The 27,739-nt window shown below is 45.2% G+C and overlaps 2 protein-coding genes across 4 annotated transcripts in view; one reads left to right on the forward strand and one right to left on the reverse strand.

The window, feature by feature from the left end:
• The window catches only part of PDIA6 (protein disulfide isomerase family A member 6), a 152,396-nt gene that overhangs the window by 4,070 nt on the left and 120,587 nt on the right, over window positions 1-27,739 (forward strand). The window lies entirely within an intron of this gene.
• CIMIP5 (ciliary microtubule inner protein 5) lies at window positions 1,860-13,445 on the reverse strand. Of its 3 annotated transcripts, none has more exons than XR_003705786.2 (4): window positions 9,086-9,865; window positions 6,159-6,198; window positions 3,282-5,039; window positions 1,860-1,974 (listed from the first exon to the last, which is right to left on the reverse strand). XR_003705786.2 is itself a non-coding variant. In XM_028722537.2 (4 exons), the coding sequence occupies exons 1-4, from the start codon at window positions 13,314-13,316 to the stop codon at window positions 4,848-4,850; spliced, it is 459 nt and encodes a 152-aa protein (XP_028578370.2). In that variant the 5' UTR covers window positions 13,317-13,445; the 3' UTR covers window positions 1,860-4,847. The 3 variants fall into 3 exon arrangements, 2 of the variants coding, with proteins under 2 accessions (XP_028578370.2, XP_028578369.2); XM_028722537.2 differs by adding an exon at window positions 13,255-13,445 and having other exon boundaries at window positions 1,860-5,039; window positions 9,086-9,250; XM_028722536.2 differs by having other exon boundaries at window positions 1,860-5,039.

Here is a 27,739-nt window from a genome sequence, read left to right on the forward strand (position 1 = left end):
GTTCTAGTGGAGCTCTATATAAGCAGGCTGGCTGAACCCTTCAGTTCAGTTCTGTTCTGGCCTGTGAATAAACAAGAGCTGTTTGAAGAATCGCTGTGTCGTCTGATATGTTCACCCACAACTTAACATGACTCTTGGTTTGTTGGTTGTTTGGATGGTTTGTTTGGGAGTTATTGTTTTGAATTTTAAGGGGTCAGGGACTGCTAATCCATAACAAGGAAATAAAAAACCTTCCCCAGTTTATAACAGAAAAGGGAAACCCAAAGGCTGAACTGTTTTCCTTATGAGGGAGAGTTGGAAGCCCCGTTTTTTGCAGTTTGGGAAAAAGATGACTAAGGAGAAAAAGATGACTAACATGAAAAAGTTATTATAGTGGTGGGAGACCCTGTGGACCCTGTGACCCATCAGCCCTAGCTAGCATGGCCCAAGCGCCATGGTGGGGGGGGGGGAGTTGTTGCCTGACATAATAAATTGATATTGAAATGAATTGATGGGCTTTTGGACATATAGTGAAAAATGCAAAATTATCAAACAAATAACAACTTGAACTTAAATTATGATAGCACAGAAGCATATTGGAAAACCAGTCAAGGAAGTTCACTGTGTAAGAAACAGGCAATACAGGTTCATGCTGTTATTTATTTGATGGTTCTGTATTTTGTCAGAAAACCTATCAATTAATTTCAACTACAGTCTTGAGCTCATGGTCCTTGTTACTGGTTGTGCTTTACCCACTGGGGTGCAGAGGTGCGAATTCAACCGCAGATTAACAAAAAAACGACTCTATAAATGTGCCTAAGGGTGCAGTCCTGTGCCTGTCTACCTGGGAGTAAACCCCATTCAATGGGACTTATTTCTGAGAAGTCACGTATAGGATTGCTCTTTAAACTGTTTTGGGGGTGGGGAGAAGAACCAAAAGGTACTTAGAAGAATGTTCTGAATAATTTTGTTTGATGCTTCCTGGCACCTGTTCACTGAACAGAAATCGTAAGTAGTGTTGTTATCAAAGGTGAGTAGGTTCAAAGACCTATCATCACAATTGATTTCCTCCGGACCATAAGATGAAAACAGAAATAAAATCCTGAACACTTTCTATATTGCTACCTATGTGTTGCATGGAAGGGAGAGGCAGGATCAAGATTTGGAGATATGCTTCAAGGTCCAGACTATGGGAAGTCCCGAAAAATTAATAATTTGGATGATAATTTGGTCTTTTTTATTTTAGTTTTTTTATTTTAATTGGATTATGATTTGATATGTTAACTGGATGTTTTTTGTTGGAAAATTAATAAAAACGATTTAACATAGAAAATCTCTACATTTTTAAATAAGTCAGCCTTGAGTGCCATCTGCAGGTCGCTAAGTACCGGTATTTTGTGTTGTAGTCTCTGCACATTTAGTAGCAACATCACTGAATTCTGTGTGATTATCTTAAGTGGTTTTAGGATTGTGAACAAAGTGTTATTTATTCTGTATTCAATTAGTCAGGAAGAAAACATCACCATTACGTATCCTCCAAAGTGTTTTGTTCTTCTTCACAGAGTCTCGCCAAGCCTTCGAGTCCAATATAAAACTATTTTCAGGATTTTCTGAGATCCTGGCTGGCAGAAAAGGATGAAGCCATTACAAGAGACACAGAGCTTCAGTCATGGGTTCAACCGCTGTCATATCCCTTACAAGGACCCCAGGTAATAGGGGTTATCAGGGCTGCGGAAGGCATTTTCCCCAAGATCTTGGAGAGCTACCCTTAGTCAGGTAGGCAGTACTTGGCTTCCCAGGCCAATGGTGTGATCAACACGGGTGCAACTGGAAAGTGGTTTGCACCCCACAGTAAAGTGATAAAGAGAAGGCAGAGCCAGTTGATGCTGGAAAAATTTATTTCAAGGCTCCTTTCCAGGATTCCCAACACATTGCAAATGTAGATGTTCCTCATCACAGGAAATCGTTTGATGTATTCATTGAGACGTCAATACACTGGTTAACAAAACGAAACACAAAACAAAACACCAACTTACTTATGCTAGAGTAAATACCTTAGTTCATCTGCTCTGGGTTTTCATTCAGGTTTACTGTTACATGGGAAACACACTGGAAAACGCCCTTGTAAATAACAATGGTGACTTTCCTTCAGTGCTAACTTAGTACAGTGCTACCTCAGGTTACATACGCTTCAGGTTACATACGCTTCAGGTTACAAACTCCGTTAACCCAGAAATAGTACCTCGGGTTAAGAACTTAGCTTCAGGATGAGAACAGAAATCGTGCTCCGGCGGCATGGCGGCAGCAGGAGTCCCCATTAGCTAAATTGGTGCTTCAGGTTAAGAACAGCTTCAGGTTAAGAATGGACCTCCGGAATGAATTAAGTACTTAACCCAAGGTACCACTGTACTGGGGACGCGGGTGGCGCTGTGGGTTAAAGCCTCAGCGCCTAGGACTTGCCGATCGAAAGGTCAGCGGTTCGAATCCCCGCGGCGGGGTGCGCTCCCGTCGCTCGGTCCCAGCGCCTGCCAACCTAGCAGTTCGAAAGCACCCTCAGGTGCAAGTAGATAAATAGGGACCGCTTACTAGCAGGAAGGTAAATGGCGTTTCCGTGTGCTGCGCTGGCTCCCCAGATGCAGCTTGTCACGCTGGCCACGTGACCCGGAAGTGTCTCCGGACAGCGCTGGCTCCCGGCCTATAGAGTGAGATGAGCGCACAACCCTAGAGTCTGTCAAGACTGGCCCGTACGGGCAGGGGTACCTTTACCTTTACCTTACCACTGTACTGTGTACTTTGAGCCTAACCTACAAAGGTGGATGTAGAAGGAGACTGGTTCCCCCAGCCTAACAGTTCAGTGATTTCTCTAGCTGCAATATGGTAGGATCCAGCTTGAATTGAATGAGTCACTCTCGTACTATTACTCTTTTGACAAGTATGGTCCGTCACATGCTGAATTCTATCAGCTGTAGTCTACATGACCAGTTGTAAATGAGTGCTTTTGAAAAGCATTTTAAATAAGGGACAATTGGTTCCCACAAAAGGGCTTCAGCAACAGGAAGCCAGTGGCAATTCTTTCCTAGTGGGTCCAATCAATTCAGTCAGCTGGGATTGGGAGGACGTAAAACCTCTGCCAAATGATCCCTTAGGACTCTCTATTTTCCTCTGCTTTCCAGTAGTTTCCTAGGCAATAATTTGTGTAGTTTACCAGCAATTAGATGCTGGGGGTGGGGGGTTCTTTTTCATGTGTGTGAACAGAAGTGGATGAATGAGAATGGAATTCAAAACCCGCAGTTGGGCGTTACCTTTATTGGGACCAACCAAAATTCCATAACATAGCGGCAAGCCTTCAAGTTCTCCTGAACTCTTCATCTGTCAAGACATTACACAAAGTGCCGGGCAGGGATGAGAAGAAATAAAAAAGTACAAGAAGCTACACCATTTTCAAGATGGTGTATTATTCCCCTACCCACTTCATAGACCAACACAGCTTCCTTTAAGTTGCTTAGGGCAGAGTTCTTAAGCTCCTTAATTTGACATCATCGATTCCAGGATCTTCACTTTCTGTCCTTATCTCGACAACACGTCAGTTTCTTCTGCCATTGCGCATCAGGCCTTCAGCTCAGTCTTAAACACCCACTTCCAGCACTGGACACAACAGGGACTATCCTAGTCTTTGATTCGGTATGGCCATCCACAGACCTGTCCTGAAACTTTTTCTCAGTGAGAGGGATTGCCTTTGTACACTCAAAGCACCCCCTGTTTGGCACCACCAGATCTTTGCTATGTAATGTTCTGGACCACTTTGCGTAAGAAAGATGGTGAACTGGTGATAGTTCATAAAGGAGCTATAACTGTAGGGTAAAGAGAAGTTGTAGTCAATAGGTGCTGAAGGCTGCAGATACGTAGAAGCAATCCATGCAGTCTTCATTTGAGAGAAACTCACCCTTCATTGTACAGCCAATCTTCCATGACTCTTATTTCCCAGTCAGACTCCCATCCAGGCATTGGGCTGATCCAGATCCGCTTACCTTCAGCAAAGTGGTGGCCTCATGGGCCTTCAAATAATGTCCTAGGACTCTAGATCAGGGTCCCCTCCAAATGATGTTTGACTCCAGCTCCCATTATTCTTGCTGCCTGGGGCTGATGAGATTTGCGGTCCAGCAAACATCGGGAAAGCACAGCTTTGGTTCTCCCTGCTCTGAAGATCTTGTACAAAATCGTTGCAAATTGCTTTCTTAACAATCTGCTCAGAAGCTGCCAGCCAGCCTTCTGGCCAGCACTGTCTGCTAGGAGGTCACGACTGCTTTCTGTTCCCCACAAAAACTTAGGCAGAATGCAAGGTCAAATTTGGAACAAACTGTAACCTTGAATGAAATCATTTCTCATTTGCATAGCTGTTAAATTTCATGTCCTTTCACAGGTCACTATATCACTGTGAAAGTTGTTTTGGTTCTCTTTGATGCAATGAATATAATATAATGATGGCAACTGCCTGTGGGCAGATAATGTAGACGGCTCTTAGTTTTTCATAGAGCAAATATAAGCTGCCAAAATATGACAGATTTGGTAAAGATAGACCTCCTGGTTCTCTAACATAACTCAGCACAGATTAAGCTTTTGGAATGTGATTCAGCTGCATAAACTTCTTAAAATGTTGAAACTAAAAATATTAAATATGATCCGTATGTTCTCAGGTGTCCACTTTGAAATCACTAAATGCCTTACTTGGATAGAATTTCAACTAGCCTTTGGAAATATGGCATATATATATAGAGAGAAAGTATGTTATTGTTTTTGGTTGTAGGTGGTTGTAGTTAGAGCAGTAGTTCCTCTTCTAAAAGAGGGGAGTAGAATTCTTTTTTCTGATTCTAGGAAGCCTGGAGTTCCTGTCCAAGTTTATTTTTTCTTCTTCCATAGTTGAGGAAGTAATCCATTTTTACTAGTGTTTTGCCGAGATCTGTGTTCATTCTGCTGCCAATAACATGTCCGCTGGTGTTGGGAATTTTGTCTGAGAAAACTGACATGTATTCAGGAAGCTGCTCAGGTTCTTTTATCCTGCCCTGGGTAAAAGAAACGTCAAGTTATGTGAGCTTGCCTCAAACAAACAGAAAATGCTTCTGTAAATACTGCATTTACTTCCTTTATTTCCAAGTATTTACAGACCGGTTTTCAACATATGAACTAAAATTGGATAACTGCTAACGTGGCGTCTATATCTTATAGTACCTCAGTTCCCAGAAATCTCTGTAAGGCAGGGGTGGGCAGCTGAATTCAGCTAGTGGGCCAGATATAGAATTCTCTTCCTTAGGCCCCCACCATCCTGCAGGCCACATGAACAGGTGTGAGTGGGGCTCCTCACCTATCAATCACCTGGTGTCACCATGCTGCAAAGGAGACAATTGGTAGCACCCTCTTAAGCGTGACCACAATTCTCCCTTTGCAGTCATATCTTTTTTGTGCTTGGAAGAAGGGTGGAGAAATCTCATCAGCCTCATCTTAGAAAGCAGTGAGATTTTGATGTTCTTCTGACAGCAAGGCACCTTGCATAGAATTTGAATAATATTTAAAATGAGTATGAATTAAGAAACCTAGACAAACAGGACTAAAACAAACTCTTTTTAAGAGAAAGGAGAATTGCTCAGTGATAGGGACTTGTAGGCAGTTTTTCCCTGCTGAAGCTAAGTAGGTCTGTCATTTTATAAAGCAGCCTCCTATCTTCCTTGGATGGGAGACTGGGAACTATAAGCTAACAAAACATCTGGGTGATTCCTCCAGCCATGATCCAAGCATGGAGAAGGGCAAGAAAATCTCTGAGACCTTGTGCTCAGCATGCAATCCCTGCATGTTTCTGGGAAGTAGGCATTGCTGTTGCACTCTGCCAGCACTTAGGCAGAGCATCTCCCAAGCTTAGCATGAGAACATATCACTCCCCAACCTTTTGCAGGAAAGAGCATTGGTGTGCAAAGGTTTGCCTGGCTACCAACAACTTCCAAAGTTTGTGGACCCCTGCTAGGGTCCATTGTTGCATGTGTGTGTGTGTGTGTGTGTGTGTGTGTGTGTATGTGTGGCGGGGGCAGAAGACAGAAATGAACAAGCATAATTAAGGCAAGAATATCTTAATTATACCACCCTGAAGTTCCTCATCCCTTTTGTAACAGGGGTGTTCGCCTTTGACTTACCAATGGATCGTAGTCCTTTAAGAAACTCCAGTTCCGGTACCTTTGGAATAATAAAGAGAGAGTGCTTTAGTTTTGTTAGCCAAGCAAAGCGATGCCAGATGTTCCGAAATTAAAGATGGCATTAAAAGGACTAGAATAAAGATATGGTTATAGGGCTGGCTCCAACCAATGGCTTCTTTTTTTAACGTATTTTTTTTAGTAAAGATTTGTTGGTTTACAAAAGTGTGTTCAATGTCTCTTTTTCCAAGTTAAATTTTCTACAGATCAGTTTCATTTGTTGAGACATTAGTGTTACATTAGGAAGAAAAGGGGGGAAGAGGTGGAGGGGGGCATGATGAGTGGGGGTGGAACTGGGTGGCGATGTTTCTATATTACTTAAAGTCTGTGTGGGGTTTTGTGTCAGCGTTGCTTGTGCAGGTTCACTTTACTATTTGCTTGTGTTCCTTTGGTGGTGAGAGAGGTTGGGGTTGGCCTAGGGTGTGGTGGTTTGTTTGTGATTGGCTGTGGTGAACTTTGTTTTCATGTGTGAGTGGGGTGTGTGTGTGTTCTTGAATCAGGTTAGCCATATTGATTCGTGTGCTGTTTGGATTCTTGTTGTTGTCTTGTTGGGCTGTGTATGTGATAAAGGGGAACCATACCGGGGTGAAGGCGTCTTCTTCCATTTGTCCCCATGTCAGTTTCAGCTTATAGATTAGTTTTTTCTAATAAGGCTGTTTCCCATACTATTTGGTACCATTGGTCCATGCTTACTCCTGACAGGTCTCTCCAGTGTCTGACCATGATGTTTCTGGCTGCTGAGAGTAGGCCAACCATTGGCTTCTTGAATTGAAAACTGCTCATCTCAGCCCCTATGTGTTCTAAACCTGCACACACCTAGGATGGGCAGATGCAAAAGAAGACAGAACTCCTGCTGCTTTAATGGTTGCGTAGAAGATGGAATTTCAGCAGGTCTCATGCAAGCTGCACCTGCTGGAATTCCCTCTTCTATACGTATATTAAAGGTGCTGGAGCCCTGCCATCTTTTGCACCTGCTCTCCTTAATTCTACGATAGGCACGGTTAGAAGGCATGCCTATGTGATATGCTTTTTTTTTTTACTACTACCCCAAGGTCTACTAACCAGAACCAGGTGCAAAATGGTGGTTCGTGGGGCAGAGCCGGTTGCCTGCTGTACCTCATGGACCATGCATTGGAATGGCCTGCTATACAAGTACACATTTACATCTGATGCAAATTGGGTAGCCATACAGTCCAATTTGGTTGTGTCCTTTTGCTGCTGCACTTGGTTAAAAAAAGAAGCTAGGAAGTCAGAAATGCTTGGTGAGCTAATGCAAAACCATCCATCCATCGCCTAATGGATCCCAATCTTCTTTCCACCCTCTCCTGCCTTAGAATACACCCAATGTCCTTCTTCATATTGCATGAACATGTGTGTAATTGTGGTCACACTGTCTTTCAGGGATAAACCTTTCAATTAGAGCAGAGTTTGAAGAGGGGTGGGTGGGGAAACCACTGGCCCAGATGCCTATGTTCTATTAAACTATTACCATGCTATTATTACTGATGCTGTTACTGCTTTTTTTTTTTTAAGGCAGCACAGCATTGGCGTAATGCTTGAGTGGCTGGAGCAATCGGTAACCCCAGTTCTTAAAAGCCTGCAAAAACAAGAGAGGTTTTTTCTCTCAGAGAGCTTTCATTTGCCATGAAATGGAATAAGCATTGAATTTACCATTGTGTGAGAAGCTCTAGAATCTTGCTGGCCCTGGTGCAAACATACCGTTGGAAAAAGAAACTCCTTGCCTCCTCTACCAGAGTGCTCATGATATATATGAAAGGGGTCTTTCCAATGCTGCATTTCCCCCAAACACTAAATATTCTTCACATGAGGCAAAGTGCATACAACCATTCGGCCCCTGTCTTTGCTTTTTCCCCCTTACAGAGATATGTCGCAAATATGTTTTGTACAAAGCAGCAGCCCTAAGGAACAAGACAATAGGCAAATGCACCGAGACGGAGATTATAACAGTGGCACCCACAATGAGTAATATAAAAGGTAAAGGTAAAGGGACCCCTGACCATTAGGTCCAGTCGTGGCCGATTCTGGGGTTGCGGTGCTCATCTTACTTTACTGGCTGAGGGAGCCGGCGTACAGCTTCTGGGTCATGTGACCAGCATGACTAAGCCGCTTCTGGCGAACCAGAGCAGCGCATGGAAACGCCGGAGCGGAACCTATTAATCTACTTGCACTTTGATGTGCTTTTGAACTGCTAGGTTGGCAGGAGCAGGGACCAAGCAACGGGAGCTCACCCCGTCACAGGGATTTGAACCGCCAACCTTCTGATCGGCAAGTCCTAGGCTTTGTGGTTTAACCCACAGTGCCACCCTCGTCCCAATGAGTAATATAGGACAGTACAGCTGGGCAGTGGGAGGCTGTGACAAAACAGCTGCGCCACCACTACATCTGCAGACACGCTGGCCAGCGGATAGGCTGGACTGGGCAAAGAGGCACCTCTGCCCAATCCAACCCCCGCCCCCCCCCCCCCGGCCTGGCACAAAGGGGGGTTGGACTGCAGCCTCATGACCTATCCGCACTTCTGCTTGTCCTGTGCCTAGAAACATGAGTCCTAGACATTTCCCAATTATCCCATGCTTTCTGAGTGTGTTTTTCCTTGTCCCTACTACTTTCCCCTGGGGAAAACCCACTGTTTACTGCTGAATCAGAACAAACATTAATCTGCAGAAAAACCAATTGATGTTTCGTTCTGATTGAGTGGCAAATGGTGCGTTTTCCCCAGGGGAAAGCTGTGGGGTGAGCCGAAGCCTGGACGAACTCCCCATCTACTGTGTCAGTCCAGGATGCCCACCCGAGGTCAAACATGAGTTGGGAGTACAGTTCTGTCAGGGGAAGAATGATATTGGGTTACTCACCAATATTTCGTTGCTCTTCTTTCGGCCTCCACAAACTCTCTCCAGACTGTGTCTTGCCGGACCTGGTCTGCTTTCAGGGCTTCTTGCTCCTCTCCACCACGGCTTTTGCTTGATTGTTTCACCGAGCTCTGTGTGGTAGCCAGTAGAGCCCTTGCAGATTGGCTGCTGCTGAGCGAAGGAGACGAGGATGAGGCTAAATTCACATCTGCAGGGCTGGTAGCCGGTGACCGGAAGCCTGCCGATGTTGTCCTCCTGAGTCCATTTGCTCTGCTCCCCATCCTATATGAGCTTTTCTCTGCCAAGCAATACTGGGTCACCAGCCCCCAAGAAGCTTGAGCAAGTGCTAGCAAGTCCCTAAGCATTCACAGTTTTCCTTATCCAGCATTTTCCCTTAGGCATTTGATTAGGTAAGCGAAACAAATCGAAACCCTGGTGTCCAGCACGCAACATGTCTGAAGAGTTTCTGCAGGTTTCCTGTTTGGGTTTGTGCACACTTACTGGATGACCTAACAGTGTTGTGTTGTGAAGCTGGATCTGTGCACTGCATGGAGGCAAGATTCCGCACGGTAATATTTTTCTAAGCTAAAGATGCTGCTGTTGGAAGCTCTGAGTTATCAGTGGTCCGTAGCAAGCTTTTGTTCCTGGAACTCAAGCCACACTGATGTGCCCTTTCTAACACCCTCATTGCTTCAGGAATCCCCAGAATGCCCACTGATTGTGTAAGGAGAGCCTGTTGTTGTAGCTTAGTACTACGGTAGCTTTTGTTCTGGTGGTGCAGCTGAAACCAAACACCCCAAGAGCCTTGGGTTTTCCCAGTGTGTTTACTGTCTCCATTGGAAACCAGACTGGCTTTGTCATGAATATTCATCACAGACAAAAGGGCATGTACCTTTTGTCTGCTCAAGGGCTTGGCTAGACATTTGATTGTGGGTTAGGAATTTCCCTTTTAGCTGTAGTGTAGTGGCATTCAATCCTCTGCTTCTGTTATCTGTTTGTTTTGCAAAGGTATTTTAAGACTTGGCTGGAAACAAAAATATCAGTCCTGGGGTCACACATGTGCACAAACTATCTTCTGCTTTGGGCAGGTGAGATTTGTATATTTGCTGCTTTTTGGACAAGGTGATGAGCAACTGCTAAATGCTTTGTCTAAAGCAACGTTGGGGAACTTGTGACCCTGCAGGTGTGTTGGACTCCCAACTTCCCATTATCCCTGAACATTGGCCTTGCTGACTGGAGAAGTTAGGAACTGGAGACCAATGACATCTGGGTCACAGGTTCCCCCACCTCTAGTATAAAAGATGTACTAGGTAGAAAGATCAAACTAAGAAACAAAACATAGCAAATCCCCCTTCCCTTTGATACTTCCCTCTCTCTTCCCTTGGAGGCGAATAGCAAAGCTAATGCAGAGCAAAGGTGTTTACTTTTTGACCAATATCAGATCTTCTTGAACAAGAGTGAGTTTTACTTGTGTTTGTGCTCTTCCTAGGGAGTCCTGCACGTTCCTAACCTTGCCATCATTTTGGTGTCTGCCAAAGGTGTTCCTGCCCCCTGCCCCCGCAGGGACATTTGGACAGCAATATGATATTGTGCTGCAAAGTCTATTTTTTAATAATGCTTACACAGGTTTTTATTGTATGTTTTACTTTGGGTGTAATTTGCTGCGGGAGATTTTTAGTGGGAAGCAATGTATAAATTAAATAAACCCAACGTAAACCTCCAGCCCATTTTTATTGGCCCAGCTCCTATGCACAGCAGTTAAGCAGGTCAGACCTTTCCTATCACTGCCTTCATGCCTGGAGATGTTTCACCTGGCCAGATTTCTGCGTGGTCAGATGGTGCTGAAGGCATAGGGACAATGCATCTGAAAATATGGCTCCTCCAACACTTCTGCAGGGGAGTACCCAGGGGTTAGCTAGGTTGACCCTGCAAGCTGGGGGGGGCACAAAAATAGTGCCTCTCCACTGTGGCTCGGAGTGGCTAGGAGCTCGCCCACCCACCCCAGACCACTCCTGTACTGCTTTGAGCAGCCAACATCTCATTGCCAAGGGTGCAAGGGACCGGATAGGAGCACCAATTCAACTCCTTGCTTCTTTCTTTACATTCCTTTTAAATCTGAAGTGTCCGTATATGGCTGTTGTTTGAAGCTACCAGGGATTTCATATAAGAAGAATAAGAAGAGTTTGTATTTGATATCCCGCTTTATCACTACCCGAAGGAGTCTCAAAGCGGCTAACATTCTCCTTCCCTTCCTCCCCCACAACAAACACTCTGTGAGGTGAGTGGGGTTAAGAGACTTCAGAGAAGTGTGACTAGCCCAAGGTCACCCAGCAGCTGCATGTGGAGGAGAGGGGAAGCGAACCCGGTTCCCCAGATTACGAGTCTACCGCTCTTAACCACTACACCACACTGGCATGAGTTCTGGTGCAGCAAAGGTGGTTCAGCAAAGGGCTGGTGACGGATCGGTTCTATAGGAAAGAACATCATGGCTTCGATATTTGTTTTCAGTGATTTATGTAAAGGTAAAGGTACCCCTGCCCGTACGGGCCAGTCGTGTCCAACTCTAGGGCTGCGTGCTCATCTGGCTCTAGAGGCCGTGAGCCGGCGCCGTCCGAAGACACTTCTGGGTCACGTGGTCAGCATGACGAAGCTGCAGCTGGCGAGCCAGCACCAGTGCAGCACACGGAAACGCCGTTTACCTTCCCGCCATAAAGCGGTACCTATTTATCTACTTGTACTTAAGAGTGCTTTCGAATTGCTAGGTGGGCAGGAGCTGGGACCGAACGATGGGAGCTCACCCCTCCGCGGGGATTCGAACCGCCGACCATACGATCGGCAAGTCCTAGGCACTGAGGTTTTACCCACAGCGCCACCCTGCTTAAAACCTTTTTGGTTAACCACTAAACGGAACGGAACTAATTTATGAGTGGAAGCATGAATGCACATAGCATGTTGCGTTTGCAGTGCACCTCGGTTCCTCAGAAGGTCAGTGAAGACCAATACCAAAAGCAGAATGGAAATTCGCATGGTTTCCTGTTATTTTACTGAGGCAGGAGGGGATGTATCTGACAAAACAAATATAAACCACAAGAGGGTGTTATAGGGCAAAGTATACAATGGGAAAAAGCTGCCGCCGCCACCACACTGATTTGATTTCTCTTTCTTATCCATGGCAAATTGAAACTGAACAAAACAAAACATTGGCAAGCATATATAAATCAATTTTTTAAACTAAAAAAGAAAGAAAAAGCTTTCTTCTCTTCAAAACACAAATTATGAGTCAAACCTGTCTAAATGGGGAAATTATTCTCACACTTTTACTTTGGCAACCAGTCAGCAAAACTTTGCGCAAGAGAAATTTGTCCTGCCTTCTTTGGGGACTGTTCTACCAGTTGTTTTACCTGTTCTGTTGCTGTTAATACAACACTGAGCACTTCCTTTACAGCAGCAGCCCCATTGAATTTGGCAGGAATAGCTCTATAGCAAGTAGTAGCTAACTTGTGGCTCTCCCAAGCCTTGCTGGGCTTCTCTCCCTTCATCCCTGACCTCTTACTAAATCATCTGATGGGAACTGGGGGATCCGGCAATGTCTGTGGCCTTCATGTAGAAAACACATTTAGTGCAACTCGGAAGACAGCCCTAATATGCCATTCATTTCTCCACTTCCAAATAGACCAGGAATATCTGAAGTGGAACCTGCTCACTTAATCCTCTTCAAGAGAAAATTCCGTTAGCTTGCTGTAGCCAGAATCCTCTTCGTGTTGCTGCGCTGTCATAAGTTTTTATTCCAAGTGGATCCATAGGTTAGCCTTACTTGGGGCACTATTCTGCGTGGAAACAGCGAGCTGGAACCTAAAGTGCACATACAGCGTGGGACAACGCTGGAGACTCCAAAGCCCTGCCAGTAGCCACCAGGAATATCCATGTGGGCATGGTTATTCTCCATGAGATGGCAGAAATAAATTCTATGAACTACATTTGAGGAATAGAGAAACACGCCCTCAAGAGGTGATGGTTTTGACAGCTTCACTGTGAGAACCATCCACACCAGAACTGGAAGGTTAATGATGGAAGATCTAGGCTCCATCTTGCTTCTTTGAACATCACCTCACAGTGTGTTTTTTTAGCAGCGTCACCAACAACATTTCTGCACAATCCGCTGTTCTACTTACCTCCTTGGTTGAAACTGACGTTCCAAACCCGTTTTCTTAGAAAAAGGACTTTGAAGAGCCATAGTGAATCGCAGAGTTGGAAAGGACCCTGAGGGTAATCTAGTTCAGCCCCCTGCAATGCCGGTAACTCAGGCCAAGTTACTTTGCTTGTCTGATTTCAACTTTGTGAGTGACAGTATACACATGGACATTGCTAGCGTAAGCCAACTGGCCTGTTGGCAAAAGAGCGCACCATGGCAACTTTGGCTTCAATTTACAGTTCAAATAAATTCCCATTGGCTGAAGAACTTGCAGAAGGTTTGCAAGTGGCTTTTCTGATTGCTTTGGCAACAGATGGGTTGTGATTAGGGCTATGCCTCTTTCTCAACAAGCCTTCTCTCTTTTCACAGCAGAGCTTTGCCATCTGCAGGGCAACATCCTTCAAGTTCGCGATTGCATGTCAAACATTTATTTGTGCTTGTATATTTTCCTTCATAGGGCAGGTAACAACTTGCGTGCTTGCGAATTAAAACTGGAAAAATCTTCGTGGAAGGGAGGGTGAGGACCCCACTCTCAGGGCCAAAACCTCAGTTGTCTTCCCTGCCACACACAGAGAGGGCGTACTTTAACATGGGAATGAGGGAGCCTGTGGTGGCCCTCCAGGTGTACAAAAAAACAAGTAACTGACTCCTCTTCATAGACATAGCTCTGTTTTTCCTTTATCTGCTGAAGTGCCCTGTCCCTCCAGAAGGGAACTTGTTCTTTGTTGGCATGGTGAACTCTCTTTCCCCTGTGATGCATCGAAACACACTTTGCCTCCAGACGCTGATCATCCATGCTCCTGTTTGCTCTGCATCCATTGGGATTTTACTACTGGTTTGGAAAGCGTTGTGTCTTTAGCCACAAACTGTACCTATCCTGTTGTTTCTGATGGAATGCTGCATGTTGATCTGTTTTACCCACAAATCAGCGTTCATAGAATCATAGATCACAGAATTGTAGAGTTGGAAACGGCCATGGGGGTCCCCAAGTCCAGACCCCCTGCAATGCAGGAATTCAGCTAAAACATCTCTGACAGATGTCCATCCAATGTCTGCTTAAAAACCTCCCAGGGGAGTCCTTTCCACTGTTGAACAGCTCTTACTGTCAGAAAGTCCCCCCCCCCAATGTTTAGATAGAATCTCCTTTCCTGTAACTTGAAGCCATCTGTTCGAGTCCTACCCTCCAGAGCTGGAGAAATCAAGCTTGTTTCCTCTTCCATGTGACATCACATTATATCTCCTCTTTTCCAGCTCCTTCAACCATTCCTCATAAGGCTTGGTTTGAGCCGAATCGAGAAAAAGAATAACCCAGCTGCCTTTTAAGCTGGTAATGTGCACACAGTCTGTGATTTAGGTCTGCTGTGATGGACATGTCACAAGGAAACATACTTTTCTGAGAGTAAGCAGGTTGAAGCAAACAGATCAGTGACCTTCGCAGCCTTGGGAAACGAGACTGGGCTATCCATCATAAGGTCTTCCGCTTTGGATCTGATCCGAAATAGCTATTTGGACTGCCACAGAGTGAAAGGAAGCTCTGGCCTGGATTATCTGTCTGGCAGTGATCTCATGGGTACTATAACTCTCAGTGGGGTGGCACATATCCATCGCCACTACTAAGCTCTTCAAAGGCAGCAAACTAAGCTGTTGGACAGGTGAAATTCTGCTGCTGCTTTGCCAAAAGAAGCTGGCAGCTCAGCTCTTCCTATGAAAGGCCTTCCTCGTAATCTATAGTGCTCAGGATCCAGCTGCTCACTATTATTACTATTGACAGGATAGTTAGGAAATTAGCAGTGTTTCAAAGGGAGGGGGGGAAATGCTGAGCATAATCATAAAAAAACCTTTTAAAAAATGTTCCTTCAGAGGGTGAACCTCACTTCAAAAACTATTTGAAAGTTGTTGCTTCTTTTAATCAACCCTTCAAAGTTAATGTAGTTGTCAGTAGAGGGCACCCTAAAGCAATGAAGGTTTGAATCTATGTTCAAATTAAACTCATCGCCTTTACTAAAACACCCCCCTTTTTTCCTTCTGCGCTGTTATGTTTGCCCAGTGAACGAAGAAACATCAACAAGCAATTTTATAATTATTTTTAGCTGTTGGCGTCCTCTGTTTAGCAATGTGCACAGGTGCTTTGCATGTACTTCCAAGAGACACATCTATGCCCCAACCAACCTGAGATCCTCAGATGTGAATGGAGATGTTCAGTTTTCATCTCAGACTGCTAGACATATGTGACAAAGCAGAAGAAGAGTTGGATCAGGGCCTCAGCTCCCCTGCAAATTTTTTTTAAAAACTGAGCAAACAGGAATTCTTATTCCAAGGATCTTATTGTTAGAAACAAGAGGAGCAGTGAGAGGAGTCTATAGTTTTTTAAGGCAGGAATATCAGTGAATCAGACTAAACAGACATCGCTTTATTGGCTGAGGGAGCCGGCGTACAGCTTCCGAGTCATGTGGCCAGCATGACTAAGCCGCTTCTGGCGAACCAGAGCAGCACACGGAAACGGCATTTACCTTCCCGCCGGAGCGGTACCTATTTATCTACTTGCACTTTGACGTGCTTTCGAACTGCTAGGTTGGCAGGAGCAGGGATCGAGCAATGGGAGCTCACCCCGTTGCGGGGATTCGAATCACAGACCTTCAGATCAGCAAGTCCTAGGCTCTGTGGTTTAACCCACAGCGCCACCCGCATCCCTGTTGTACCATCTCACTAATCCCCCATCTTTCAAGGGATTGGAATAGCAAACTGGACTTGTTTGGATTTGGGAGAAAAAGCATGGGGGGTATCACATGTGTCTGTCGTGTATGTCAAATGTGCTATATCAGCTTGAACCAGTTTCTTGGAAGCACCCTGAGCCTGGACTCTTAGGAACTATGCTATGCACCCCATAACAGAAGTTACTCCATGGTAGCTTGACTGAAGCTCTCACAGCATGGTGGCGCCTCGCAATGTGTTTTTCATCTAAGTTCAATAGCTTCTCAAAAGGAGTAAGCGTTCACTTCCCACATCAGTTTGCATCTGTACATCTAATTTTGTACAGACTCATGTGGAGGAATTCAACATCGCACTGTTGCATTAGCTCAAGGATTTACATTTTGCACAACAGGACTTCCCCTTCCTCTCCTCTCCCCAGGCATGCCCATGCTCCAGTGGCGTAGCGTGGGGGGTGCAGGGGGGGCCGGCCGCACCGGGCGCAACATCGGGGGGGGCGCTCGCACTCGCAGCTCTCTGCCCCTGCTAAAATCCACGGGTTAGGGGGCGCAAATTACTTGCCTTGCCCCGGGTGCTGACAACCCACGCTACGCCACTGCCATGCTCTCCTCAGATCTGCTCCAGAGGGATGGGGGTAAACCCAGAGCAGATTTTGGGGGGGGGGGCACAAGGGGGCACACTCTTGAAATCAACAGGAGTTTTTGCCCTTGATTTCAGTGTGCTGTCACTTTTATTCATGAAAGGTGGAGAGATGAGCAAGGAGTAGGGTTCTTTGGATTTTTTTCTGCTTCTGACGAAAAACTTATTTGTCTCACTATCTGCCATGGGGGAAATTTACATTTATTTATTTTTTTGCAATGTAACAAGCTTTATTAATAGTCTTACAATACATTACATATATATAGTACATCTCGTAAAGTAAATTGTGATTTCACTCATATACACGCACACTCACACACAAAAAATATATTCTTGTCTTTTCTTACATAGTTATAAACCTTAAGCTTCAGCTGTGTTTATCCTGCTTTTTATGCAATTTTTAACAAAGATTATTAACAAAAAATATCAGAAAAACTTTGGACTTCCTGTCAATTCCCGTTGTATGCTTTTATTCTAATAGTGAATGTACCTACCATTATTCATCTGTTCTTTATATATTCTCTAATACATTCTTACAACAATTTGTACCGTTGATCTTACTTCTCCTATATTTCTTTATCCAAGGTTATTCAAATGCTGCCATAGATGAAAAACCATTGGTATATTTTTGTACATATCTCTTGTATTTATCCAATTTTTGTGCAAATTCTTGTCTTGAACTGCCCCTTAGGCTGTGGGTCAGTTGTGTCATTGGCGGAATTTACATAATTAATTACGTCACATTGGGTTGATTTCAATGCTAAGCAAAGCAAAGCAAAGCAAAGGGGTGAAGGGCATACAATCAATTACGTCTTGTTTGTAGACTGAAAACAGCAGCAGCAAATACTGATTGCATTCACTGGATTGAAGTCCATTCTGAACATGGGACTTACAAGGAAATATCAACAATTCCTTCTTCTGTTTCCTTCTGATTTCTGTGGCATCCCTGTTTCCTGCTGAGTGTTTACCCAGACCAGCCAGTCATGGTTCCCTGGCAAATGTAGCTGTATGATACCCATGCGTCCAAACACCGTTTTCAGATGCATCTTAAGGTGTACTCCAGTAGGCCTGTATGCCCTTTAAATTTGTGTTTCCATCACTGACATGGTGGCTGACCAGTAGCTGAATCACTGCCTCTGGCATTCTAGCTGCAGTCTCAGATGTTATCATGACATCTTGCTTGAAGTGACTCATTTTGTCAGGAGTCCTTGAGTTATCCCAGCCTCTGCCCTCTCGGGCAAAGACGAGGAAGTAAATTACATTTCCCAGCCATATCAATATCAGGTTAAAAGACAGCTAATTATTGATTTCATGCCCCCAACTTGATGGCTCGGGAGTTCAAATGTTTACAAAGCATCTACTCTCACAGCAATTCCATTATGGCATGTAAGTGGTGTGCAATTTATAGCAACTATAAATTAATGAGACGAAGGATCCGGCATACTCGCACAAATTAAACAGTCAGTAAGATTGTTCCAGGCACGCTGGCATGATTAAAATTAACAATCAAATCCGGTTTTCTATATACCAGTTGAGTTGTTCCATCTATTTCTAGGCATTGCCATACAAGGAGAGATGTTTCACATTTCATTTATTTTGTTAATTACATTCCTGTTAGTTACTGAATTGTAGGCAGATTTAATTTCTGGCAAGCGAAAGTTCAGCACAAAAGGAAAAGGGTGGGGTGGGGAAAACCACACAGTTATCATTGCTTCTCCTGCACTGCAATGTATTGAGTCGCTGCATATTTCATGATTTAACAGAAAAGAAGTAGAGAACTGGGTATTCAGCATCAATTCATTAAATACAACAACAAAGTTCTAGACCTCATGCATGTAGCTGTTGTTGTTGTTACCTTTGAAATATTTAAAAATTTTCATGGGCAAAACCACAAGAGAGCCAGTGAGGTGTAGTGGTTAAGAGCGCTGGATTTATAATCTGGTGAACCGGGTTCGCTTCCCCGCTCCTCCACATGCAGCTGCTGGGTGACCTTGGGCTAGTCGCACTTCTCTGAAGTCTCTCAGCCTCACTCACCTCACAGAGTGTTTGTTGTGGGGGAGGAAGGGAAAAGGAGATTGTTAGCCGCTTTGAGACTCCTTAGGGTAGTGATAAAGCGGGATATCAAATCCAAATCCAAATCCAAACAAGACAGGTGGTATGGGTGGCATAACTACTCACAAAATGTTGGGTGCGCCCCCCAACTCTTTATTGTGTTAGTCAAGCTAGATAAATGCACAAACGCCCAGACAACACACACATAGAGACGGGCAGACAAAACACAACACAGAGCATTCTCTGTCATTCTGCTCTGCCCTCCCTGAGTAATGCGCTAGGTCACTGATGCCCTCTCCAACCTCACCCCACCAGATTACTAGTCAACTCCTAGATTACCAGCCATGTTACAGCAGATCCTCTCGCCTGAAGAATGTAATATGCAGGCAGGGAGGCTCATGTTCTCTTCAGTGGAATCCAGAGAAGTGTCGTGTGACATCACACCCTGTTTAATGTTTGTTTGTTTGTTTGTTTGTTTGTTTGTTTGTTTTGCTGCCAGGAATGGTTCTGTCCTGTGGTGCAGGACCAGACTTAGAGGTTTCCCTCCAGCTTCCTTAAGGTTCACTCTCACATTCCCTGCCCCTTGCTTTGGAATGAGGGAATTCCAAGACTCATGGGTTAATTCCTTAGGCCCATCCTTTTAAGGTAAAGGACTCCTGGACGGTTACGTCCAGTCAAAAGCGACTATGGGGTTGCGGCGCTCATCTCGCTTTCAGGCCGAGGGAGCTGGCATTTATCCACAGACAGCTTTCTGGGTCATGTGGCCAGCATGACTAAACCGTTTCTGGCGCAATGGGACGCTGTGATGGAAGCCAGAGTGCACGGAAACGCCATTTACCTTCCCGCCCGAGTGCTACGTATTTATCTACTTGCACTGGCATGCTTTTGAACTGCTGGATTGGCAGGAGGTGGGACAGAGCAACGGGAGCTCACTCCATCGCGGGGATTTGAACCGCCGACCTTCCGATCAGCAAGCCCAAGAGGCTCAGTGGTTTAGACCACAGCGCCACCCTGTGCCTGTCCCATAGCACTTCCCTGTCCCATGACACCACTGAGGCAGAATCCAAGATGCTGTCTCTCTTAAAGCAAAGGTAAAGGGACCCCTGACCATTAGGTCCAGTCGTGACCGACTCTGGGGTTGCAGCGCTCATCTCGCTTTATTGGCTGAGGGAGCCGGCGTACAGCGTCCGGGTCATGTGGCCAGCATGACTAAGCCGCTTCTGGCGAACCAGAGCAGCGCACTTCCCGCCAGAGCGGTACCTATTTATCTACTTGCACTTTGATGTGCTTTTGAACTGCTAGGTTGGCAGGAGCAGAGACCGAGCAACGGGAGCTCACCCTGTCGCGGGGATTTGAACCACCGACCTTCTGATTGGCAAGTCCTAGGCTCTGTGGTTTAACTCTTACCCTTCCCTTAACATAGGGATATATTTCGGGGAGGCTAGTTCCTTAGGATGTCAGAACGTGCAGCCATGTCCCAGAATGTAATCTGACATTTTTATTCAGGCGAATTTATTTTCTGACATTAATATCCCTCCTTTCTTTCATCATGGAATTCAAGGCACATGGTTCCCCAGCAGTCAACGCGCCAAGCACTGACGAGACCCAGACTCGATTAGCTTCATGAGCTATCATACTGGAAAACAGTTAAGGTAAACAAAGAAACAAAATTTACTCTCTGGGTTTAGCCTCCCTGCTTGCCCTCTTCACTGATCATCCGCTAATCCTACTTGGATCAAGGCCTGCATGTTGGAGGCCGTCTGGAACGATGCCTAAATTGGCCCAAATCCTTATGATCCTTCAGTTTTGAGCTTCCATCCTTTTGGCTTTTGTTTCGTTGCTAGGAGTTTGTGCATTTTGAGCAAAGCCTTGAGGTTTCCTTGTTGTCTTTTATCCAAGACAGGCTGTTAATTAACCTATCACGTTAGACAAGACATCAAAACCTCACTAGGGCTGCTCGCTTTGGCAGTGAAGTTGGCAGCATGGCACAGCTTGACATTGTAATACTGATATTTTGTAGGCTCTGTGGGTAGACTTTCTGGAATAGGTGGCTTGTGTTTAGATAGCTTCATTAAAATAGCAGCCAGCAGCCAGTTGGTTTCGTAGTGGCTCTTTGAGACCAACACTATAGTCCTGTGTCTAAACATTTTATGAATTGTTTTATGCCAAAGTAAAAGATCACCAGATCAGACCATTCTCTGGTGGCACCATAACTAGTTGTGATTCCAATGCGGTATGTTTGTGTGTGATTGTTCAAACCAAGTGGAACACTATCAGTATCTCTGTGCAAACACTCTTTTGTTTCTCCGGCTTGCTTTCAAAAATGCTCGCTTCTGCAAGAGAGGAACGAAGAACAGAACTCTACCACTAAAAATCAGCAATCTAAACAGCTGATGCACCAGTTGTAGGAGGCATTTCAGCCAGGCAACAACTCTGTGTATGGAGCACTGTCTCTTCACACCAAGAAGCCAGTGCATGTTAGCTGTATTATCTCGCACAGCAAAACAAAAGGCCCCCCTCCCCAAATCTGAGCTATGTGTATAGTATTCCCAATCTGTGCCCCTTATACACTAGAGGATGTGGAAAGTTTATTGGCCTGAGCGGAGTCAAGGAAGCAGGACTCTCAGTGGCGTAGCTAGCTGCTTGGGTGCCCCGGGGCAGGGCGTGCTGCGCAGAGCCGGGGCCTGCATGCAGTCCGCTATGCCTCTGCCTCAATTGCAGGCACCGTACCACCTGAAAAGGCAGTGTGGGGCTCGCATCGGTCCCCTGCCTCCCCCTCAGCCACCCTCCAGCTGAGGGGGAGGTGGTGGCCGGACATGAGCTCCACGTTGCCTTTTCAGGCAGTGTGGTGCCTGCAGGTGCCCAAGCCATCGCGTCACTCCCAGGAGAGACATGTGGCTCAGACGCACAACAGGCACCACTGTAAGTAAGGGGCCACCCAGTGCGTGCACCCCCCCTCCAAGCTACACTAGTGAGGTCTCTTCAAATAGCGTGACGAGAGAATGTAGGACGTTATAAAAGAACAGAAATTTGAGACTAGCAAAGGAGAGGAAATGAGACACCTAGAAGAATCATTAACAACAAATGATAATGTCAAATGGTAATGATAATTGCAATCAAACTTTGCCCCTATTTTCATTGGGATGATTTTGGGTCACAGTTAACTTTCTATCGCCAGCAAAGCATGAGGAGATCATATGCAAATGAATGCAGAAGTGATTCAGACAGTGCAATTATGGCTTTATTTGGCTGTGGTTAGGATCACAAGTTTGCAACTCTAATCTTAACACTCACATGTCAAGTGGAGATTAGGTTCTGACCTGTGTGTGATTAGACGGTCCCTTTTTTGATCACATAACATTGTTAAATCAAAATGGCAATTACGGTTGCCAAGCTTTTAAAAGACAACCTAAGCAAACATGGGAGTTCTATGCATATAAATTAATTACAATGTTAGTCATAAGAGGCAGCTGTTTGTAGGCAAGGAGTCATGGGGTTTATATCAGAGTGAGGCTACTTCTGGGTCCAACGTCAGTGATTCCAATGCAAAGATGAATTATGATATGGAGGAATTATCCAATCTGTGTACCGCAGCAGAACATATACTTGCTCATCAAGGCCCTGAGCTCCCCCGTTTGTTGCATAATAAAACACATGGACACCAGTATTTTAGGTTAATGGGTGAATTAAGGCCACAACTTTATTGGTTACAGAATGTGAGTGGTATTGACTTAGGCACTGGAATTGAACCAACTATATCTGACTCCTGCCCGCCATGCAGGAAGTCCAGTAAGGGTCAACCACCAGTAGGGGGAGCCCTGCTGATGTACATCAACTGAGAGCTCCCCCAGGGTCCCTGATGGGCCATGGCATGGCCCTTACTCCATACCTAGGCTTTGAACGAGATCCACAGCCCTGGTTCCCTTTAACGGAATACCCTTAAAGAGGAGGGGCAGGAACCAAGAGAGGCATGACGCAGCCAGGAATCCCCTCTGACACGGGGGCATTGCTACGCCCCCGGTGTGCACGGGGAGAGCCCAGGGCCAGCGCACAAGCCGTTCCGCATCATTCTGACATTACAAAATACAAATTTGTGAGCATGGGTTGCCATGTTACACAGAAACACTGGCAATGGATGTGCAGAGTATGACTTATACATCTCGTTTTTGATTTTGCTGATGCAATAAGAGAAAGGGGTGTTTGCATGTCCATCTGTAATTATCTTCGACAATAATCCCAGCATTGAGTGCCCACAGACAACCCGCTGGAACTCAAGGAAACTCTTTCCCCCCCTGTAAATATACTGTAAAGCACATGCTGAAAGTTTCTAAAGCTGCTGTTAGTTTTAAAAAAATAATTTGGACATGTTTGTGCTCTTTTTGTTGCATTATGGGAAATTGTTTTATTATTAATGCAATCAGTAGACTGCATGAATTAACACCCTTAATGATATTCAGACATTAAAGAGGGGAATTTTTAATATCGTGTAAATGTAGGGTCGTATTATTAACAGCTCATAAAAACTAAATGGACAATCTGCTCTGACGCTTCTTAACCTGACCGTCGAGGTAACAGTTTTTGCTTCTTCAAAATGGACAATACTTTGAAATAGTTTTATGTATTTATATGTGAAGCTTCTCATTCAGTTGTTCTGACTAGGTTGTTCTGACTTCAGCTTTAATATCACAATAAAATCTGGTGGTTTATTTAACCAGCTGCGATTATAGTGATGGGTGTCTTGTCATTGACCTCAGTTGCACACAACTAAAACCATATCAGCTGTTCTGACACACGGCATTAGATACTTCTGCAAGTATATTATTTCTGTACTGCTCACAATCATTTTGAGGACAGGACACAATAATGTTGTTTACCCCCAAGAGATTCACATTCAGCAAAGTTATATTAGGATATTACTGATTCCAATGAAGCCAAGTTGTGTCTACACTTTGTTGGTTGACTGACTTACCACCCATCCACCGTGTAAGGAGAAAATTCCATACAGCCAAGCTGTTGCACTTCAGTTAATATTATGTTGTGATAAGCATGGAAACATTAAAAAGGGTTCTGTTAAAGAGTGGAGTCCAGTCCCTGCCCAATTTTTAAAACAGAAAAGAGCACAGAATGGCTGACCGAAAAGGAACTTGAGCGGCAAATTGGTGTTAATATTAAAAATAACAATTAAAGTGTTTTTCAAATATATCTGAAGCAAAAAGCTACCCAGGGAGAATTTCACAACGGCTACAAAATGATTACTCCACACAGGACAATTTAAGCACTTTTTTTTTTTTTTGCATCTGTTCAACTTCAACCCAATTTGAGCCCCAAAGAAATTGGGGGGCAGAGTTGTTAAAAGGGGGCAGAGTTGTTAAAGCTGTGGATGGAAACTTGGTTGCATTTGATTGAAACCTAACATGCATTTTTAACTGACCTGATTCCATGTGGCAAAAAAACCAGGTGTTTCTAGGTTGTCTTTAACTGCAGCTTCCTACTTCATCTGAATTTGTGAAATTGTGGATTATGCAAACAACAGCTGGTTAACCAGCAAGGACATCCAACCAGGAGGCACGTGATGTAGGAATCCCCGTGGCTCATGCTTGTAACCGTGCTGTGTTTTGAGCAATGGGTTCTTGATGAGTAGTATAATTTTAATGTAGTTCTAAAAAATAGTTTTTGCAGTCGCCTGAAAGCTAAGAGAAGCCATGATATCCACATACAGTGGTGCCTCGCAAGACGAAATTAATTCGTTCTGCAAGTCTCTTCGCCTTGCGAGTTTTTCGTCTTGCGATGCACGGTTTCCCATAGGAATGCATTGAAAATCAATTAATGCATTCCTAGGGAAACCGCCTTCAGACCAGGTCCGGGGACAGTCTGTCCCCCGACCTCTTCTGAAGGCTGGGGGGGGGGGGGAACAAGGGCTTTTCTTCCCACCCCCAGCATTTTAAAAAACCCCGGGACAGCGGAGGGCTTCTCCGCTGTCCGGGGCGATCTTAAAATGCTGGCGGGCGGCGATTTAAAAGCCCCTGGGAAGGCAGGCAGGGGGGACAAAGACTTTTGCCCCCTGCCGGCCTTCAGAAGGTGTTCCCTCCCCGCCGCCCAGCTTCGGAGCATCGTTCCGAAGCCGGGCGGTGCGGGGAGGCGTTCCCGCCCCGCCGCCCGGCTTCGGAGGAGCCTTCCGAAGCCCGGCGGCGCGGGGAGGCATTCCCGCCCCGCCGCCCGGCTTCGGAGGAGCCTTCCGAAGCCCGCGGTGGCAGGAGGAGGTGTTCCCGCCCCGCCGCCGCCGCCGGGGAGGTCCAAGGACAGTGGGGAAGACGCGCTGCGCTTCCCCGCTGTCCCGGAGATTTCCCTATGGGCTGTCGTCTTGCGAAGCAAGCCCATAGGGAAATTCGTTTTGCGAAGCGCCTCCAAAACGGAAAACCCTTTCGTCTAGCGGGTTTTCCGTCTTGCAAGGCGTTCGTCTTGCGGGGTACCACTGTATAGTGTTTTACTTCATGTGCTGTTGTGATGTTAATATGTGAGATGGGTAGCTTGGGGGAGGGACTAGCAAGTGAGCCATGTGCTCTCTATCCTTCCCCTAAAGGTAAAGAGGCCCCTGACCATTAGGTCCAATCACGGACGACTCTAGGGTTGTGGCACTCATCTCGCTTTACTGGCCAAGGAAGCCGGCGTACAGCTTCCGGGTCACGTGGCCAGCATGACTAAGCCACTTCTGGCGAACCAGAGCAGCGCATGGAAATGCTGTTTACCTTCCTGCCAGAGCAGTACCTATTTTTCTACTTGCACCTTGACGTGCTTTCGAACTGCTAGGTTGGCAGGAGCAGGGACCGAACAACGGGAGCTCACCCCGTTGCGGGGATTCGAACCACCGACCTTCTGATCGGCAGGCCCTAGGCTCAGTGGTTTAACCCACAGTGCCATCCACGTCCCTACATCCCTGCCCCTACGTGATCTTAATCTCTTTAATTGCATGGAGACCAGCTGCATGGAAGGGGCTTGCAGTCTATTTTCAGCAAGCTTGTAGATTTCACATTTGTACTTTTCTCTGGAAAAGACTCTAAAAGGGGACTCGGAAGCATGGGCGTCTACAGGACGTGTGTTCAAAGTGAAACACTGAAAAGGTGAAGCCAGCTAGTTTCTTACAAAAAGTGAGAAGCATAATGCCTGTGCATTTTGTCTCGTGTCTCAGGTTCTACAAGCACCGCAAACTGTGTCTTTTCTTTTCTTTTTTTAAAAAGCCGGGAATCAAGGGATCATGGTTCACCCTTGACACCCATGATAGTAATTCTAATTTTAATGTCTCCCTAGGGATTTCACATTTGCATTCTTGCTTGGGGAAGGCTGTGAAATTATAGGGCTGTATAAATTTCTAGTAAGGTACCACAACCTTCCCCACCAAAATTCTTACACTGCATAAAAGGGGATGGAGTCCTTCAATTCATGCCTTTTAGTGGCTATTATGTAAACACACCTCCATGAATATATGCAGGCTTATTACATTTTATTTTTGTATTTTTTAAAAAATCCTGCTTCAGATAAATCCAGTGGTGGATGAGGTACCTCTCCACTGAATCTGGATGTCATTGAAGTTGTTCTTAAAGTTGCTTGCAACCTTGGAACCTTATTTCCTCTTTTCTGAAATATTTGGTCAAACAACAACAACAGTTATTAATAATTGACTATGACTATTACCTGCTCTTAATAGGAGTCTTCTCTTCACTATCAATTTTCTGTTGCTAAGGAAACCATCCCCCCCCCAAGGCAATGACTATGCAAGAGATAACTGTGTGTTGTAATGGCACAATGAGAAATAACAGGCAATGTTGATAAATCACGCCTTGTGATCTGCTATTTCACTAGTGAGTTACTGCAAACATGCACAATTAAATGTGAAATAATGACACATGTATCTCACCAGCTTTCACAATGAAATTAGGAGGGAATAATAATAATAATAATAGTTGTTGTTGTTGTTATTGTTGTTGTTGTTGTTGTTGTTGTTATTATTATTATTATTATTATTAATAATAATAATAATATCGCACCCTCCCCAGCCAAAGCCGGGTTCAGAGCAGCTAACAACAATAAAAGTAACACAATTGGGGGACTCCTGCCCCATTTCCTGTGGCCCCTTCCCTGTCTCTTCCTGCTCTGACCCTTCCCCTCCTTCCAGTTCTTCTGATGCCTAGCAGAAGGCACAAAACCTCATAAATCACTGTCCCCTTCTCCTGCATCAGCCGCTGGCCCTGTGCCCTCAGCCCACCCACTCCTCGGTGGCCTCCCAGTCCCTAACACCCAGTCCAATACCATCTGCGAATGGTGTTTCTTAATGGCAGGGGACAAGTTGGATCACGCAACACAAACAGCAGCAGTCCAAAGTCAAGTGATGTTCTATGCAGTAGTGAGTCAGGGGGAAATCTCCTGGTCCCTACCTCTTCTGATCCTCTGTGGCTACTGAAAGTATTAATACCAGTGTGCCAGTCATGCAGTTTGTCATGTGCATAGGGTCTTAATTTAGGCTTGTTTATTTATTTTTATATACAATTATTTATACAATTGCATGTCCGCCATTGATGCTGAAGGTGCTCTTGGGCCAATTTAGGTAGATGAAGCAAAACTCATCAGGTGCTGGACTGGACTGGTGACGGGTTCCTCAGGGATCTCAGTGGAGAGAGTTGGTGATGTGTTAATGCGTATTTCCAGAAAACCCATGGTGATGGTACTCCAACATTCAATTATCATGCGGTACTGTAAATCTGAACCATGGCATGCAAACAGGACTGTTATGTTGTGTGGGATGATAGCTCTGAGGCTGCTTGAGTTCGTCTGGGGCCTAAAGCAGGAATGCCCAGTTGCAAAAAAAAAATACTGAGGCATTTCTGTTAAAGAGAGATTAGCAAATATCCAGAGAGTCGATTTTGACAACATCTCCAGCTGGTTAATTAAGGCCAAGACCTCCATTTTTGTGAAATGAAACGAATAAAGCGAGGGAGGGAGAACCATTTAAAATATTTTAAAACTGGCGAGAAAATGAGGGTTCTCTTTAGGTGCTACCATCTCAATTAACC

The sequence above is a fragment of the Podarcis muralis genome, chromosome 3 (genome assembly GCF_964188315.1).
Source record: "Podarcis muralis chromosome 3, rPodMur119.hap1.1, whole genome shotgun sequence".
NCBI lineage: Eukaryota > Metazoa > Chordata > Lepidosauria > Squamata > Lacertidae > Podarcis > Podarcis muralis.

Coding starts and splice junctions, on each gene's coding strand:
- CIMIP5 (XM_028722536.2), bottom strand. CDS start 9,447: ATGCTTAGGGACTTGCTAGCACTTGCTCAAGCTTCTTGGGGGCTGGTG. Junction 6,199..9,085: donor AGAAGAGCAACGAAATATTG/GTGAGTAACCCA, acceptor ATTATTCCAAAG/GTACCGGAACTGGAGTTTCT. Junction 5,040..6,158: donor TAAAGGACTACGATCCATTG/GTAAGTCAAAGG, acceptor TCTTTTACCCAG/GGCAGGATAAAAGAACCTGA.